This window comes from Oncorhynchus clarkii, chromosome 28, assembly GCF_045791955.1.
Source record: "Oncorhynchus clarkii lewisi isolate Uvic-CL-2024 chromosome 28, UVic_Ocla_1.0, whole genome shotgun sequence".
NCBI lineage: Eukaryota > Metazoa > Chordata > Actinopteri > Salmoniformes > Salmonidae > Oncorhynchus > Oncorhynchus clarkii.
Window position 1 is genome coordinate 9,986,666 of NC_092174.1, and position 18,302 is coordinate 10,004,967.

Below are 18,302 nucleotides of genomic sequence, written 5' to 3' on the forward strand. Positions count from 1 at the left end.
GCACATTTAAATGAGACCACAATCAGCCCATTTCATTTTAGACCTTTATACCAAGTAGGTGCTCTTAATACAATCTGATGGATGGTTGAGTTTATCTTTAAACTAACAGAAGATTCATATAATCTGATTTGCCTCATCATTTAAATATCTTAACAAAGTGTTCTTAAAGTGTTCTATGTTAAAGGCTGTTACGTCCATATTTGGCACGGAGGGAGTTTTCCAGCTTTCAGGATATCATGGCCAATGTAAGAAGTTCCATTCCATGTCCTAAGTGTGATCAGCTGATACAAAATACTATTCTTATTCCAGTCAAAGACCGTTTTCTCTATCATGCAATAAGACCTACTGTACGATAGGTTCTGTGTTCAGTCCACCTCAGTAGAACTCCGATAGCTCTGTCCCTTTCTTTCCAAAGGCAGATAGATAGAACTCTAGTACAGCACTGTGGCCGTCCAAAAACAGTCGGACTCAATCAAACGCTGATGCAGTGCTGAGCCTGCCTCCGAAACCAGTCTAGCTCTATAGACTTCCGCTGTGTCAATTCCAATGCAGTCCAGTCCAGAGAAAATACCTCAACTTTTTCACGATTTCTATCATCCATTGAACCCTGACAGTAGGTGCGAGTGAAGAGCTGCAGCTGCCATGTTTGATAAGGGAACTTCCCTTATCAAATTTCCCTAATTTGGGCCACACTTCCTCATTACCATGAACTACTCACATTGTGTTTTCTCAGTCTTTACAACCTTATTTGGGCGGTATCACCACTAGGGGTGCCCCTCTGCGGGGCCTCCACATCAGCACTTGGGCGTCATTGGCATTGGGTCGTCCCAGGGCGTTGGGGGGTATTGGTTCCTGGTAGTTGAGAATATGGGGCTGCTCCTGGTGAGGACGTCCTACTAGGGAGGCCCGGGAGCCCAGGGGCATGTCAGGGTCCACGGCGATGTCCACCCGCATCCGCCACCGCACAGTCTGCAGCACGATGCGCTCCTGGATAGTCCGAAACATAATAGTGAAGTTAACTATTATAGCAACTTATATGTAATATGCTGCAACCCAAAGTGCTTTACAGTTAGCACTTGGAGCATTGCTTCACAATCTGTAGCCTACTTTGACCCCAAGGCTGTACATTTCTGTTCTTGTCCAGAATTAACACTGAGCGACAACAAAAAATGTACAGGGATTGTTCACTTCAAAATCACAGTTTGTCAGATGTTTTCAGACAAAAGTCAGACCTCAAGTATGTTGGGATGAGTCCACATTGCACATCATCCGTTGTGTCGCTCAAACTAGTTAGATGGGGCTAATCTTTACCATTCATTTGGGATTGAGGTACATATTGTTGGATCCACACAACAGATGGTGTGGGATGTGGATTTATCTTGAGATTAGACCACTTTAGAGGTCTGAAAACATCTGACAAACGTAGATTTTTAAATGAACTATCCCTTTAAGATAAAAACCATACAATTTAACAGAGCAGTTCACAAAATCCAAGAAAGTCCATCTTCTGAAGCCTACCTTGGTGACAGAGTTGATGGCAACCAACCAGGTGATGAAGCTCTGGTCTCGGGTGATGTGTGACAGCATTGGCGTGTTGCTGTTGCTGATGGGAATGGCCCAGGTCACACTGGGGTAGAAGTTGTCGTTCATGCTGACTGTGAGGTGCGACGGTTTGGACGTGGGACCCGTAAGGGTGACCGTCTCAGTGGTGTTGCCGTACCATGGGTAGCTGACCCCGTCCGAGTCGCTGATGGCCTTGACCCGGCCCTCACGGAGCTCTGGTAACTCCCAGCTGGACCTGGGGTAGTGGACATGCAGAATGTCTTTAGTAATACACAAAACAATACAACAGAACATGATACATGTGCAAAGACCTCACTTAATGGGACTCTGTTTTTATAGTAGGCCATGCACGGCTAGAATTTCACCGCCGCTCGAAATTCACCAAGGTCTACAACTGATACAAACAAACAATAATACAGCTCACATGTGACAGACTAGGATTGCCTGGCCAAGTGACTCAAGACTGTGTTAGCCCACTGAACTAAATCCTAGGCCAATACACTTAAGTGCTGTGGGCGTAGTGTGTGTGTGTGTGTCATAGAGAGAGAGTGTGTGTCAGAGATTGAATGAGTGGCACTTCGAGATGACTGATGGTGGATGACATCAACTCAGAACTTACATTCCAATGTCCCCATAAGTATTGTAGAACTCCATTTGTGTACAAGCCTGGATCCAACCCACCACCCAGGTCTCATTGCGGGGCACCGGAGGCATCACGATCCCTGCGGAGGCCCTGAAGTAAGGTGTCTTATACCGCAGCACTATGGGCGAGTTCTCCTCTATCACCGTTGGGCACTGGTCAATGGAGGCCGATACCTCGTAAACTACAATGTTCTCCCTTCTAATGCGAGGCTTGCAGGAGATGCTCTGGATACAGCCCATGGTGCTGGCAAGTAGCAGAGTAAGCAGAACCAGAGACGAAGGGAGAAGACGATACCTGACCAGTATGCACATCAGTCCCTCTCGGATTCCATCCAGCTTTTAAATCAATATCAATCTTTTCATTTACCCATCACTGATACGGTCAAATTACTGGGTTGAAGAAAACGAAATACAGGATTCATTTCGAATACAGACATTGAGGCAACATTCGATATCAAATCAATACAGCAGCAGTTAAGCATTTTTCTGCACTGGGAAAACAGAACGTTAATGCAAGTGCGGTATGGAGAGTGAGTGTGGGGAAGGTACACTGAACAGCCCCCTGCAGCCTTCCCCGGTGTGACTGTTGTGTGCCGCACTGCCCTTGGTGCTTGTCCCCAGAAACTGCAATAGGTCCCCCTCCGGGATGCTGCTTACTCTCTGCGAGCCCGAAGTCCCACTTCCTTTTCGAGTCCACGCGTCCGGCTGCAGGTCGGTGCCCTTTGCACCTGCTCCTTCGACTCAGCGTTGTCATGTCAGTGGCGACAGGGCAGCAGATGTGTCAATGGGGTTGTTCGGGTGCCTTTGTTTGGATGGCTTGCATAGCCCTGTTATCTGTACGGCGCCCTCAAATGAGATAGTCTTGGTCGTCACAACAAGAAGACGTTATACAATGGCTCATATCCTACCTAAAAACCGAAGATAGTAGGCTAAGTATAGCATATAGGCTATATAAATCAACGAAACGTGCGCGTGGCAGGCTATGGTGCCCTGTTGAGACAATAAATCGCCTTAGCGCTATTTCAACGTTTTCTTCATTCCATTCTTGAGATCAATGATGAGGGAAGCTCGCATCATGAATGGTGCATCATAAATGGTGAGAGAACGCAACGAGAGATTCACAAACGTGCCCGCGACTAGGTGTGATACCCAGACGCCCAGACATCCCTAAAATGTTTTGGTGACACGAATCATCCATATATAATACCTCCGTCTCCCGATTGAGCATTATTGCTCAAACTCCCTCGCTTGGTAGAGCATCATTTCCTCGACAATGGTCGCTGTTCAGTTCGGCTAGGTGCTGATGCTGGGAGGATAAGACAGCGGCAACCACAGAAGGAGAGGCGTCATTAGACGCCTGTATTGAAAAGTTTACATCATGTGGGCGTGATTTACACCCCATGGACACTCCCCCATTTGTTGCCATTGGTTGGCCACGTCAAACGCGGAAGTGGTGTTGCTTTGGCGGACTTCCCACTGACACGCAACAACCGGGCATTAGATCTGTTCTTCATCGAACCGGGTTCACTTAGTGTATTGTTTGGTTTGTCGGTTTATGATTTTCCATTTATTGAGTAGGTTATCAGTGAAGGTGCCGAGCGTTGTGTACAGGGCCGCATTGATCATGAAGCCGCAGGTTGTGTTCGTGTTGGGAGGGCCTGGGGCGGGGAAAGGGACCCAGTGTGCCAGAATCGTTGAGGTAAGATGGCGAGAAAAGAACAATGAAAAGGACAAAGATAATTTGACAGGGCATTGAATTGTGTTGGGGGGGAAAACACTAACAGATATGAGGGGTTTGTGCTCACTTTTGTTGGCTTCTGTCCACGGGAGACCAGCTAAATGGATCAACTTCCCTTTCTTGTCCTCAATGTAATCTACTTGTTATGTTAGCTAGCATAGCTATACAAGACTACACTAGCTAGCCAGCTAACTAGCTAGACATGTGAGCAATTAATACATGATATTTCAATCAATCAACCTGTCAACAAGCAAACTATCTGAAGATTTTTCCTGAATATCAGAAGGGTGTACTACAAAGCAGAATCAATGTGTTAGCTAGCAAACGTTGATAAACATCCAGAAATGTTTTTTTGTTGTTATTGGTTGTTGAGTAAATTAGACCATGCCCATTTCTAGTTTCTTAAAAATGAACTCTTTCAGAATATTTAGTCAATTTTATCTGGAAAACTCATTGATCCTGCTTGGTAGTATACCCCTAAGGAGTCAAAGTGGGCTATGACTCACCAAGTGACAGAAGAGGGTAGCCTACTCCTTTTAGTCCAAAGACCTATTATGTTCAGAGGCGAATTGGCTCTGGCAGCCAAATACTCAATTTAAATGTGCTTCTCAATTGCAGTACATATATACATAAAGCCCTCTACTTAGAAATGACATCAAAAATAATTTCCCAGAGATAGAATGTACACTTTTAAGCGGTTTTAACAGTTGCAGCTGACACTTATTTTTCAGTTACAACGTGTTTGTGGGCGTCCTTCTTCCGTTACACACAGGTGTGCGGCGCCCGCAGAAAGCTAATTAGCAACTGTAGTTGCCTCCGTCTTCGGTAAACAAGCGCTGTAACGGAAATGTTGCCGTGTGGGACCCTAACCATATAAAGGTGTGTAGGAAATTAACCTTTTAATTATTATAATTATTTAATTTTTCTCGCTGATGTGAAAGTTAATGTTCCAAATGTTCTCAAACCGTATCGCGTGGGAGACGTGTTTACATTTTAGACCGAGCATTTTGGCTTCGTCGGGGCGCTGTCCTCAGCCGGCAGACAGGTTCGTGAATGGACGGTATATACCGTCTCGGAATGGGCTAGCTCTATGTTCGTTGTGAAAGGCTTCTAGCTACATACACAGAGTAACCTATGCACTGCTCTTGATGTCACACCCATGTGTAGTCTACATCTTATCAGTTCAGCAATTCACATTATGTAAAGTTCAGTTTATCTGCAGAATCGTTTATCTGCTCTAAACCTCCAGCCAATGCCCTTGAACACGTAGTCTTGAGAAATTAAGGCTGACGTGTATCTGAGTCTGGGTGGGGTTTTAGTCAAAATATAAACTACTACTGCTATTCAGCTGTCTGACTATTAACGCACTACATTGTAGCTCCCCATGGGCTTTCTTCTGTTTCCTGCATTTGCAAATGACTTTGTTTAGACCGATATTCAAACAGATCCTGTTCAAGCATGACGAAACCACACGCGTTCTTAAGCCAGCCACCCACTCATAAAGCCTGTCTTCATACAGCGAAATATAAAAATCCCTCCCCTTGCTTTCAGTGTCAATGGAGCACAGCAGCATCATTTTAGAACAATAACCCACGATGCCTATGACAATGTTATTTTCTGTGTATTCTCTACTTAATGCATTGTTACTATTGGACTCCTTTTTATAAATGACATTAGTCCCAGACAATTGAATTCTCATATCCAATTGATTCCTATGGACAGTAACATAATTTGCTAGTACAGAACAGGTATGTTTCTGTACTATTGTCCCACGTAAGCGGTTGGATCAGTGATTATTCTCAGAGTGCATTGTGTTGTTTTAGTAAAAGCTGGCATTAATTTGCGTTTTTCACAGAACTACAGTTACACTCACCTGTCTGCCGGAGACCTGCTGAGGGCCGAGCGAAGCCGAGAGGGGTCAGAGTTCGGACAGCTCATTGACAGTTACATCAAGGATGGCAAGATCGTCCCTGTCGAGATCACCATTAACTTACTCAGGAAGGTATGCACCAACTCCAGGTACCTATGGCTACAAGGTTTGTGTTGGCTGTTGACGTACAGTAAGTTAGGAATCAGAATTACTATTCGCTTAGTTAACATGGGGTAGAGCGTAGTAGCACTATACAGTCATTGTGGTCTGAGTAAGTCTTTCTCGCCCCTCCTCTTACTGAAATAGTTTCTGTCATTGCGCCATGGGCTGAATTAATCCATACTCAAAATAAATAGTTCACCTCAAAATATTTTTGATGTCAGATGCATATAGGAAGGTCTACAGCTGGTGTGTAATAAAGACGCACCATGTTTTAGACATAAAAAAGTCTGACTTTGATTTGGGGCAGAATATCCCTTTTTTAACATTCACTTTCCTTTGTCCTCAGGCCATGGAGGAAACCATGGAGATGGACGAGAAGAAGTTCCGCTTCCTCATCGACGGCTTCCCCCGAAATGAAGACAACCTCCAGGGGTGGACCACTGTCATGGAAGGGAAGGCTAACGTCAAATTTGTGCTTTTCTTCGACTGTACTAGTGAGGTAATAAAACACCTTGGGGGGGAGGATCTCCCAAGAGGAAGGGGAGGGGATGAAATGGAAGGGGCAAAATCACTGGAAGGGGAAGACATACCTCAGATATAAGCCACATTTGTGTTAATCCTAGTGTTAATGTGTTTTTGCTTGTCTACAGGTCTGTATCGACCGATGTCTAGAAAGAGGGAAGAGCAGCGGGCGCACCGATGACAACAGAGCGAGCCTGGAGAAAAGGTAGCGTCCAAACACTAAGGCTTTCAATGATCACTGACCATTGACCTCTTTCATATGAGCTGGAACTCTCAAAAGGAGACACTGCTCTTGTTCATTAAAAAAAAAGGGTACTTACATTTCCTGGTTTCTAAAATGTTTGCCTGATTTCAGTTCATATGACACATAAGCAAAGTGTAGAGAATCATTGTACTATCTAAACCGCTGTGAAATATAGTTTTAGTCACCAAAAATACTGTATTTTCTGTAGTTGTAAGGTGTGATACAAAACTGAAAGTAATAAGACGTTAAAACAATTTACAGATGGGAAGCATAGAAATATTGCATATACAACAGATCTACCATTCATCAGACTATTTCAATGAGTGTGACAGATCTATAACATGTATTTCTGTATGATATCAGTCGGGTTGTACACTAAACGACATAATGGAACTTTTAATAATGGACTTTCTAGTGAAAAAAACATTGCTTTTGAGATTGCGATTTTTGTTTTTAGCTTGGCTGTATATACGTCACTGTGACCCCATTTTGGGTCTCTTCTGAGTCCTGGGTGCTGGTCAGGCATGTTTCTGAGCTTCCATTTCCTCCCCTGAAGGATCCAGACATACCTGCAGTCGACACGGCCTATCATCTCACTGTATGAGAAACAGGGCAAGGTGCGCACCGTGGATGCCTCGTGCGGTGTGGACGAGGTAAGCAAAGGAGTTTACAGCCATTGAAGGCACACATGATGGGCAGTTGGAACACACTCATTAGTGCAAAGTTATTCACTCTTAACTTATATTTTAGTTTTTTGTTAATTCCCTCTGTCTGAGTTTTTTTCTTTCCCTATTGGTTTTCTCTCTGTTCCCATGCACCCTCTGGCAATCACACACTTGTCAAAAAACACAATGTCTCTTGTTTTCTCTAATGCATCTCTTTCTCTCCCTCTCTGTTTCAGGTTTTTGACAACGTCAAAGCCATCCTGGACAAAGAGGGTTGAAATCCCTGCCAACTGCCAACAACTGTAACATTCACAGTTACGTTTTGTTTGTCTTTGTATCAACTGCAGCAACACTATACTCAGTTTACATGTCCATTCAAATTACTTTTTACATTTAAAAAAACAAAAACATTTTTTGTCAGTGCCGAGCTGCTCTTCCAAGGGTGTGATTGAATGTGTGTGTAAGAGTGAATAAGATGGGTAGTAAGATGCTCTACTGACCAACCGCACTGGGTTTCACTACGGTAGTTGTACACCAACTGACAAGCCTGTCATTGTAGTCGTGGGGCTTTGTATAGGGACAAGACTAATAGAATTGCTCTTAGCTTGGCGAGGCACTTATTTTTGTTGTCAAGCAGAGGCATATACAGTACTGTATGTTAAATTAATGTTTTTTTTTGTTGTTGTGATAAAATCTGCGTACACACCATTGTTAGCCGTTCCCTAAGCGAAAACGTGCATTTTCACCGACCAACCATTTCTATGGACTAAATCAGAGCTCTCCATCCGTGTTCCTGGAGAGCTACCATCCTGTCCATTTTCACTCCAACCCCAGTTATAACTAACCTTATTCAGTTTATTAACCAGCTAATTAGATCAGGGCCAGGACCGAGTTGGGAAACCTTGTGTTAGATTAGGGTTGGACTGAACCTACAGGACGGTAGAGCTCGAGGAACAGGTACTCAGAGATGAACATTGTCTTATCAACTTCCCCTGTGTACTAATAAAATATAGAAAGCACCAGTCTCATGTTGGAAGAAATATGAACAGCGGTCCCATATGACCACAGGGAATCGAGTCACAGCAGTCGTGATTGCAGTATTACAAATTTGTGGATTAAACTGGCATGGCAACGATAGTTGTTACTGCACATACGGTGTGGGACCAATTTTGAACTTAAACTTGTTAAAACAAGTTTAAACTTGGGACTATCCGCAAGTTTGTGTCACTGCACATGAAAGAGTATTTGGTGTTCTCCCGAATGCTGAAATACTGACATGTTTTGTCGCCCCATGTAGTGTGACTGAAAATTTGAAGTCCAATGCTTACCTTGTTCTCCAACAAGGACTTGGCTGTGTTATGTATGTGTCATTACAAAAGTGCACAAAGATCAGCTCCCAACAGTTAAGTTTCTGTTGTGTGTTATTTGTTAAATCTTTGATTATGCGACAAAGGACGAAGGACCAGTTTTGTCGAATCGGAGTATGTTGCCATATAAAGTGGGAGAAATCGTCAAATACAAACAAACCAAATATACCCCCCTCTGTCTGTGTGTACTTTATTTCCTTTGACAGGTGAATACTTATGGAGCCACTCGAAACAGGTAATTCCAGCATTCACAGAAGGTCACACTATTTCAAGGGAACAGTCAACCTAAGAATCTAGACTTTGACAGGTGAAAACTTACGGAGCCAGACAAACTCACCAGTAGTTCCAGTCAGACAGGTCACACTGTTTCAAGGGTGTCTCTCAACTGTTTTCTGACGGGTCCCTGAGACTAATGTGGCTAGTTCTACAGAACTCAATATAATTGTTCCTCACTGAGATTTTGATATCTTTTGAACTATTTTATAATCTCTTCATTTTGTGCCTACCACAAGCCTTGTACTAACGGTTGTTGTTGGTATAACTAGTTTGCCGTATCAGACCAAACTCCTTCGACGTTGTTTACATTACATTTATTTGATTTCATCCAAGCTTTCTGTCGGCTACCATGATCACAAATGTGCTTATATAATATATGCCATTTAGCAAGCTTTAGCTAAACTCCTGGTGTGTTATTGCTCAGTTCAAGGGTGAGTGGTTATAGCCACAGTTATAGTTACATTTTATTTATATATATTTTTTAAATCTGAGAATGCAATTGTGTAATTTAAGTGTACAAACAGCCATCATAGTAAGTATTATGTAACAATGTACTGTTCCACTGCAACACTACCTAACCATGTAACCACAATGGAAATACTGATGGGTACAGATAGGAATCACTTCCATGTCAGTCAACCCAATAAGCCAGCAGAGGGCAGACTGACATCACCAGTGGTTCACTTGTTGAGAAATGTCACGTCGCCATTTTGACTTTATTTGTTATTCGAGTTTTTCATGTCAATTTCTCAATTTAAACGGGCAATCGGCAGTTGCTACATCTGTTTTATTGACTTAATGCAATGTACCCACTGTTTCTTGAAGAATATAACTTAGTTTAATTGCCGTACCCTATCAGAACCCAAAATACACGCTTGTTTTCCCCCAATGTTTCTGAACAAAGTAAATGTAAAACAAAGACTAGAGCCTCGACATGGTTAAAACTAGAATGTTTGATACCCTGGCTGGTCATGACTTGCATCCATAGCTCGGTCTATGATTTTGAGAGTGGTTACATTTCTTCAGCCCCATCCCACATTTGAGGGGAGCATGCTTTGTTATTGTTTCAACTGCTGAATGTCCCTTTAAACTTCGGCATTCACATCTTATGCAATGAATAATACACATCGAATTGTATCTTGTATCTTATGTGTGTCATGTGCTCAAGGAAAATGTCCATTGAATCATCGTATCTTCAAAGAGCACTAATAAACTAAATTAATTATTTTATGGAAATTCAGGTGCTTTTTCAACTCTGGCCTAATATTAAAACCAAATGTGTTGTCTGTCTGTACATGACCAATGAGGACATTCAATATTGTTACACAATCATAAGTCAACTATAATGCCAAACTGTACCTGTTTCCTTTCACTACCTGTGTCATTCCACGAATAGAGTGCTTTTTGGGCAGTGTCATTTTGTAAAAAAATAACAATTTATTCACCTAATTTTGACATTCTGTCATTAACTTAATTCCACTTAATTCCAACTTAATATTAAACATGCTTTCCCATCTCAAAAGGTTAAATTAAGAAAAACTCAAATTAAAGTGACAGGGTTGACGATTTCACCTTAAATCAGCCATAAATTCCCTCGTAACAGGGGGAACGGAAGCTTGTGTGCAACAGGGATGGACAATTGAATGCATGCTTCACAAAACATTTCTAGCCTACTTATCTATGCGTAACAGGGTTGACGTGTTATGCTCGGCACACTCAGTTTTCCACCACAAAACAGACAATTGCCAGAATAGAAGAATTAGCACACTTAATTTGACACTCATTTGACTATTAGATGTTCAATGTTTCTTTTGGGAAGAAGAAAAAAAAAGGTTTTGTTCACCTTACAGAGTTGACCTTAAACTTGATTGACACATGTAAATGAATCACTAATCACATTTAAATAAATACAAATCTTCAGAAACTTTCCCAATGCAACAAAATAACTTTTCAATGATAAACTTGGGTTGCCAAAATAGATTTTCTGTGAATGCACATTATTTAGTTTAATGAAACACACTGTGTAATAGAGATTTTAAAAGGTGAATTTAATGAGAAGGCTTTTATTCACCGAGTGGCTACAGAAACACAGTGTCGCCAAAACATTATCAGTGTGCCCTTTGCTCAGTCTGGCATCAAACTTGAACCATAACAGTCAACACTGGCAGACATTTGATACTGGCAGAAGAAACAGGTCAAAGGTAGAATATCAGTACAAAAAAAAAAAAAAACTTAAATATGGTTCTTAAACATACTTGGTTAACCCGTTTCCCTTCCCCCTGGGTAATACATCGGTCTGCGTCTCCCCACACATACTATCAAGTTGATCACATATCAATCCAGATCATGATAGGATGTGATATTTCCGAGACGTTCTTATTTGCATTGTCACATTGACAAATGATACCAAAAGACGCACTCGTGTTTTCATAACACATTCCTTTATTTCTATTTCACATAAGACTCTGCAGTTTACAAAGACAAATGTTGATCACGGTCCTGAGGACTTGTAGCTTCAGAGCTGGCGTATTTACAGCTTGTTGGCCTGAGACAAAAAAAGCAGAGAAAACAAATACGGTAGAAAGTGCTGACGTAGGACTTTGCGGTAATGAACTGAATAGACAAAAAAACAACTTAGTGTAAGGCACCTTAAATACATTGCATATGTACCCGTGTCGGATAATATATTATGTTGACCAAATGACAGACGCAATAACAAACTTTCACTAGGTAGAAAGACAAAAGCGGCTGGTACCTTGGTAATTACAGACATATACTCTGCCAGCAGAGGGTAATCTGGATAGATATTACATTATATATATGTATTCACAATATACAAGATATAAGAAACTACAAAGAACTGGATAATAAATTAGCTTATCTTCAGCTGACCATGCCCCAATATACTTGATCTATAATATAATTGTACCCCATGTAACAGTGTTTTTCATTCTCTAACAGTTTTGAGTGTCTTCTAAAAGAACACTGTCCTTCAATTGAAAACATTCAGGAAAAAAGTATTACAAGATATAAGAATTCATATTCCAAAACTATAATTTTCTAAATGTACATTCCATCAGTACGTACCGGACCTCTATACAAACATAAAGTAAAATGGCTATGAATTATACAATATGGTTCTATGTTCACATTTGGAGGGAAGCCATCTGCCATTTGCCAACAAACACAACAATCTCTGACAGTGTGGTACTAAGACGCTATGATGTGTTACTACAACCGTAAGACGGTTGTCTGCCAATCAAACTCCATCTTCCCAGTGTCCATTTAGCAGGCCTTGGCCAAGCCAACGAGCATGTCCGTGTTCGCCCGGCGGTACTGAGCCTTGGTGTTGGTGACCGCGCCGTGCTTCTGCCGGAGATGCAGCCTCAACTGGCTCTTGTGGCGAAAGTGGACGTCACATTTCTCGCACTGAGGAAGAAAAGAATGGAACGCAATGAGTCACTAATTCAATCAAACTGTCTGTCAACGGGTTCATTCATGCATTCAATGAAGGGTTAGCGGGAGGACAGAGGCTATAGCCGATATTCATTTAAGCTGATGCCCTGGCTTGTATATAGCGATACTCTGCTTATGCTATTGATAGACAGTCACAGGAAGCCAGGAAGGGATTGAGGAAGTGGACCAGTCCCAATTTAGCTGATACACACTGGGTCAAGTGAACGGAAAGATAAGGTGTTTACATGGTAGGGCTTTTCTCCTGTGTGGATGCGTAAGTGGCTCTTGAGGGTCTGAAGATGGCGGAAGTGTGTCCCACAGATCTCACAGGGATACGGCTTCTCCCCCGTATGTATCAGCACGTGGGCGCGGAGGTGCGCGACCTAGGAAGAAAATCCATAAGATACTTTAGATTTGTCTGAGATAAATTCAAGTAAATATAAAATAATACATGAATTATATTACAATAACACATACAGCTTTGGACATAGCTGTCCTTCATGAGTGAATCACAGTTCATAGCTGTTTCCTCACCTGTATGAAGCGAGAGCCACACGTTTCACACTTGTATGGCTTTTCTCCTGAGTGGATTCGGGTGTGGGTCTTGAGGTTGGCCGGCCGGTTGAACTGAGCACCGCAGATGTTACAGCGGTACGGTTTCTCGCCTGGATTGCAAGAAGTATTTAAAAAAACAACACATTAGGAACTACTCTTTGCATGACAGACTGACCAGGTGAATCCTGGTGCATCGCACAGAGATGCACAAATACGATAAACCATTGAAAATGGGCGAATCTCTCCTTTAAGATGTAACAGAAGTCTTACCGGTGTGGACAGTCTTGTGGCTGGCGAGGTTCCCTTTGTAACGGAAGGCAGCCTGGCACCGGTCACACTTGTATGGCTTGTCAGCATGGACCTGGAGCATGTGGCCTTTCAGGGAGTCCGCTTCCGCAAACTTTGAGTTGCAGAAGTTGCAACCATTCTCTACAACAGAAACATTGAGATTTAGTCAATGAAAAGTGGAACAGCATGAATGTAAATGTACTGCGTCAATGTTTATAGCACTGTCCCCAGTAATTGAAGTACACTACTCACCACCGCTTGAGTCGGAGTACTCAGAGTGCAGCTCATTGTCCTCCCCGCTGTAGGTGCCAGGGGAGCGGGGACACACCACCAGGTGCTGAGGGGCATATGTACCACAGGAGGAGCATCTAAGTTGGTTAATGTTGTGATGGCTGGCCTGTGGGACAAGGATCTCTTCTCCGTGCACGTTGACCATCTCTGCAGCCTGCAGCTCCTTCATCGGTCCCTCTGATCCACTAGTCCTGTTAGAGCCCTGAGGAGTGGTGCAGTCCCCAGCCTCAGCGCTCCCTCCCTTGGCCTCATCCTCGTCCTTCTCCCTGGAGGTCTGGTTCATCACGATGAACTTGTACTTCTTCCAGTTGCGGGCCTTGGGCTCCTGGGAGCAGCCAGAGGGCTGGGTCGCATTCCTGCTGCAGCCGCTGGACTCGGTGGGGGAGTTGGGCTGGCAGTCAGAGCGGAGGGGGCTCTGCGGGCTGCAGATCACACCTTTGCTGCAGCCTGGGGACAGGCTGAGGGAGTCTGGCTGGGGGGGCTGGATGCTGTCCTCCTCCATGGGGGAGGCCCCTCTGTGTTTAGGTCCCTGGAGCCCCATGAAGGGCCCTGACGGGCAGCTGGAGCAGGGGAGGGGGCGGAGGATCGTAACGGAGGAGGATGAGGACTGGGATGAAAGAGGGTGTTGGACGATGGTGGTGGCCTCTGTGCGATTCACGGGAGAGAAGAGCTTCTGAGAGATGGAATCCCCTTTGTGGAGGTCACTGAAATTGAGGGCGTCTGGCAGCTTTCCGATGGGCATTGGGATGTGTTTTCCGTGGACGTGGTGGGAGCTACCCGAAGCATTGATACCAGTGAATACACTGGGGCAGTAGCTCCTCCGGTCTCTGAGGGGAGACATGGATGTGTGGCTGGGGCTGGTCGCCAACCCTTCCAGAGCCCTGAAAGCAGGGAGGTCCTGAGAGAGACGCATCGGGCTAGTCAGTACCTCATCTCTCTGCAGAGTCACAGACTGCTCTCTAAAAGGACCAGGAAAGAAGGAGAAACACCCATTTAGTTCCAAACAGATACTATTCAGATGTGAATAAGTAAAACAAAAAAAAAAAATAGGGCCTGGAATATTCACAGACCTGACCAGGAAAAGTTCTAGGCACTAGTAGGCTACCAACCAAGTATAAATGGACGAGCAATTATGTAAATGTTGTTTGTACCTGGACTTGATGAACCTGCGGCAGGTGTCCACCACATGTTCCATCTGGAGGTATGACGCTGTGTTCATTGTAACCAAAACCAGGCTGTCCTTCAGGGTCAGGGTGGAGGTGTACATGAAGTCCAGCAGGATGGCAAAACCATCAGGGTCCACCGTGGGGTCCAGGCTGATGGCACTCAGGTTACTCTTCAGGGGCTCGGTGAATATGGAGTAAAAGAGCCCACTACAAAACGGGAAAAAAAATGTGAAAATCACATGTTAGGATTGTGCCCTTTTCTCTCACAATGGCAGTCGCATAGCACAAGAAGGACGTTTGGCCGAAAAACACGTAGTTGGGTCTTGAACGTACCTGCAGGCCACGAGGACTGCCCTGTGAGCGCAGAAGCGCTGACCGTCAATCTGGATTGTGACATCCGTCAGGATATTTCTATTGCGGAGGCGGTTGAAGTTGAGCAGAACATCACCGGCATGGCGGGTGAATTGAATGCAGCCATCTGCCAATGAGGCCATGATGTTAGAATCTGGAGAAACATGGAAAAATACAGTATTGATAAAGGACCATCCGCCAAGCTCAGACTGGGAGAGTTGCTGATTAACATAAACATGAAGTATGCAAAGCTGCTCTAGTCATATATTTGTCATATGTTATACGCTACATGACCAAAAGTATTTGGACAGCTGCTCGTAGAACATCTCTTTCCAAAATCATGGGCATTAATATGAAGTTTGTCCCCCCTTTCCTCTAGATGTTGCAACATTGCTGCGGGGACTTGCTTCCGCAGCCACAAGAGCATTAGTGAGGTCGGCCGATTAGGCCTGGCTTGCACAGGGGCATTGTCATTCTGAAACAGGAAAGGGCCTTCCCCAAATTGTTGCCACAAAGTTGGAAGCAGAGAATCGTCTAGAATGTAATTGTGTTCTGTAGCATTAATATTTCCCTTCACTGGAACTAAGGGGCCTAGTCCGAACCATGAAAAACATCCCCAGACCATTATTCCTCCTCCACCACACTTTGCAGTTGGCACTATGAATTGCGGCAGGTAGCATTCTCCTGGCATCCGCCAAACCCAGCCTGATGGACTGCCAAGTGGTGAAGCGTGATTCATCACTCTCGAGAATGCGTTTCCACTGCTCCAGAGTCCACCACTCCAGCTGACACTTGGCATTGCACATGGTGATCTTAGGTTTGTGTGCGACTGCTCGGCCATGGAAGCCCATTTCATGAAGCTTCCCCGAGTGCTACGCTTCCTTTCTGTGAGCTTGTGTGGCCTACGCTTCCTTTCTGTGAGCTTGTGTGGCCTACGACTTCACGGCTGAGCCGTTGTTGCTCCTAGAAGTTTCCACTTCACAATAACAGCTCTTACAGTTGACCGGGGCAGCTCTAGCAGGGCAGAAATTTGACAAACTGACTTGTTTTTAAGGTGGCATCCAATGACGGTGCCACGTTGAAAGTCACTGAGCTCTTCAGTAAGGCCATTCTACTGGCAATGTTTGTCTATAGAGATTGCATAGCTGTGTGCTCAATTTTATACATCTGTCAGCAACTGGAGTGGCTGAAATATCATAATTTACTAATTGGAAGGGGTGTCCACATACTTCTGTATATGAGGACATCATAGCATCATAATCCTATGTAATCCTATTACCATTGAACTTGGTGTAGGTGGCACCATTTCAATGTCCAACGAAGTAAAAAGCATTGCTGGAAATGGGACCACGTCTGAGGGAGGCTACAGATCTAAAATACCATGTCAACTATAGCTAACTCCGAGGCATTGAACTCATGTTCATGACATAAAAATTGTGACAAGCCATGATTGTTGTGGAAAAGTAGACTTTATACAGGCTACAGTAAACAAGTTAGGCCATTTGCTGTTACCCAAATATTGGATTACATATTGCTATTAGACTTACCATAGATATGATTTAACCCTTACAATAAACGTACAAATAAAATATTTGTACATTTAGGAATTATGACCTTTATTTCACTGCAAATATTTTACTATGCATTACTTAAGAAACACTTTAATAAAAGACACATTTAAACCCCGTTTCCTATTTGCTTTTGACCTATAGCCAAGCCCATAAATGCTGACGGCTCACGCTTGGAACATGTTTCGCATTTAGTACATTCCGTTTTGGGGTGCGCACAGATTAGGTTGCTTCTAAATACGCTTCCTGTTCTTCGATAGGCCTATACGTGGAAAGCCAGCTTGTTTAACATATGACATTTAACACTGGTTATACCCAATTTATTTTAACTAGAAAAATAAACGAGAAAAATTGGAGTACGGCAATGCGAATAATAGGTTGTGGGATTTTTAGGAGTTTCAAATGCATGTACCCACAGGACTACACATTGCACAGAGGCTCCCACTGTAAATGTAGTACACAACGAGTAGGCAGTTATTGATAATAACGGTCCATTAAAACAAATCAAGAATGTAGGCCTACATCAAAATATTGTTTGTTTTGTCTCAGCATTGAACGAAAAAGTATTCGACAGATCCTTAGTGGATATCTACCAGCGAAGTTAAACCAACATCAAGAGAGAGAAAAGTACAGTGCTCAAAGCTAAAATGTAGTACGCAGTGATCTAACAAGACAGACTCGCCCTGTTGCGCGAATTTTCTTGCTCTTAAGTTTACTGATATTTAACGACTATTAAAGATGCATACTTTTTGATAATATCAAATTCATTTTATCCGGATTTTTTTTTGATAAATCAAAAACATTCTGACTATATAAACCCAAAAGTAATCTTTATGTACAGTAGGATAGGCTATAAAGGAACTGCACATTCGGCCTAATATATTATCTCTCGATAATATCTAGATATTCGATTAACCAACATGATTTTAAAAAAGTGAGCATAATGTGGCAATACAGTTTCCCAATGACAGAATGGACCACGAACTTCCGACTGAATATCTGGCAAGCATGCTGCTTGAGCAGAGGAGATCCTAGACGACTTGACCATTAATCAAGTAATAAACATCAGCAAGAAGTCTAGCAACTGCAGCCTAAGAGACCCTACTGTTCCCAAAACGAAAGAAAACATAAAACCATCTAAAGAATGTAAGTATTTCAAGTGTATCAATAGAGGTCAATGAGCCACAACGAATGTCTACCACTACAAGCAACTTCTAGCGTTATACTGTAAAATAATGAGGGGAAAAAATTCACCTTATAAAACTTTCCTGGAAACTTCGTGCATCACCAGTTCTGAGAATCAAGTTCTAAGAAACTCAAGGGTTTAATTCTCGGAATTCTACCAGTGGGCCATACCATTTCCAAATCAGTGGGTAGGGTACATGGTGTTGTGTGTGTCTTTTTTATCGTCATTACACGACATATATTTGGATATTCTATTTAGGCCGTAAATTAGAGACGATATACTATTGATTAAGTTTCAAAAATAAACGGTGACATGGATTTTTAACTATGACAACTATTTCATTTTTGCTCTATTATACCTCTTTAGTGTAACTGTCCACATACAAGGTCACC

General features: G+C 43.1%; 3 protein-coding genes across 3 annotated transcripts; 1 reads left to right on the plus strand and 2 right to left on the minus strand.

Moving 5' to 3' along the window:
- Positions 1-222: 222 nt before the first annotated feature.
- Positions 223-2,517, minus strand: LOC139387222 (protein FAM78B-like). The gene is made up of 3 exons (XM_071133305.1): positions 2,183-2,517; positions 1,519-1,798; positions 223-987 (listed from the first exon to the last, which is right to left on the minus strand). Exons 1-3 carry the CDS (start codon positions 2,515-2,517, stop codon positions 745-747), a joined length of 858 nt encoding a protein of 285 aa, XP_070989406.1. The 3' UTR covers positions 223-744.
- Positions 2,518-3,636: 1,119 nt separating this feature from the next.
- Positions 3,637-8,941, plus strand: LOC139386675 (UMP-CMP kinase). The gene is made up of 6 exons (XM_071132465.1): positions 3,637-3,904; positions 5,799-5,945; positions 6,322-6,474; positions 6,626-6,702; positions 7,298-7,394; positions 7,643-8,941. Exons 1-6 carry the CDS (start codon positions 3,761-3,763, stop codon positions 7,682-7,684), a joined length of 660 nt encoding a protein of 219 aa, XP_070988566.1. The 5' UTR covers positions 3,637-3,760; the 3' UTR covers positions 7,685-8,941.
- A 1,522-nt stretch (positions 8,942-10,463) lies between these two features.
- LOC139387026 (B-cell lymphoma 6 protein-like) lies at positions 10,464-18,034 on the minus strand. Its single transcript, XM_071132990.1, has 8 exons — positions 17,979-18,034; positions 15,139-15,310; positions 14,791-15,012; positions 13,601-14,598; positions 13,331-13,489; positions 13,040-13,170; positions 12,751-12,888; positions 10,464-12,478 (listed from the first exon to the last, which is right to left on the minus strand). Exons 2-8 carry the CDS (start codon positions 15,297-15,299, stop codon positions 12,335-12,337), a joined length of 1,953 nt encoding a protein of 650 aa, XP_070989091.1. The 5' UTR covers positions 15,300-15,310; positions 17,979-18,034; the 3' UTR covers positions 10,464-12,334.
- Positions 18,035-18,302: the final 268 nt, after the last annotated feature.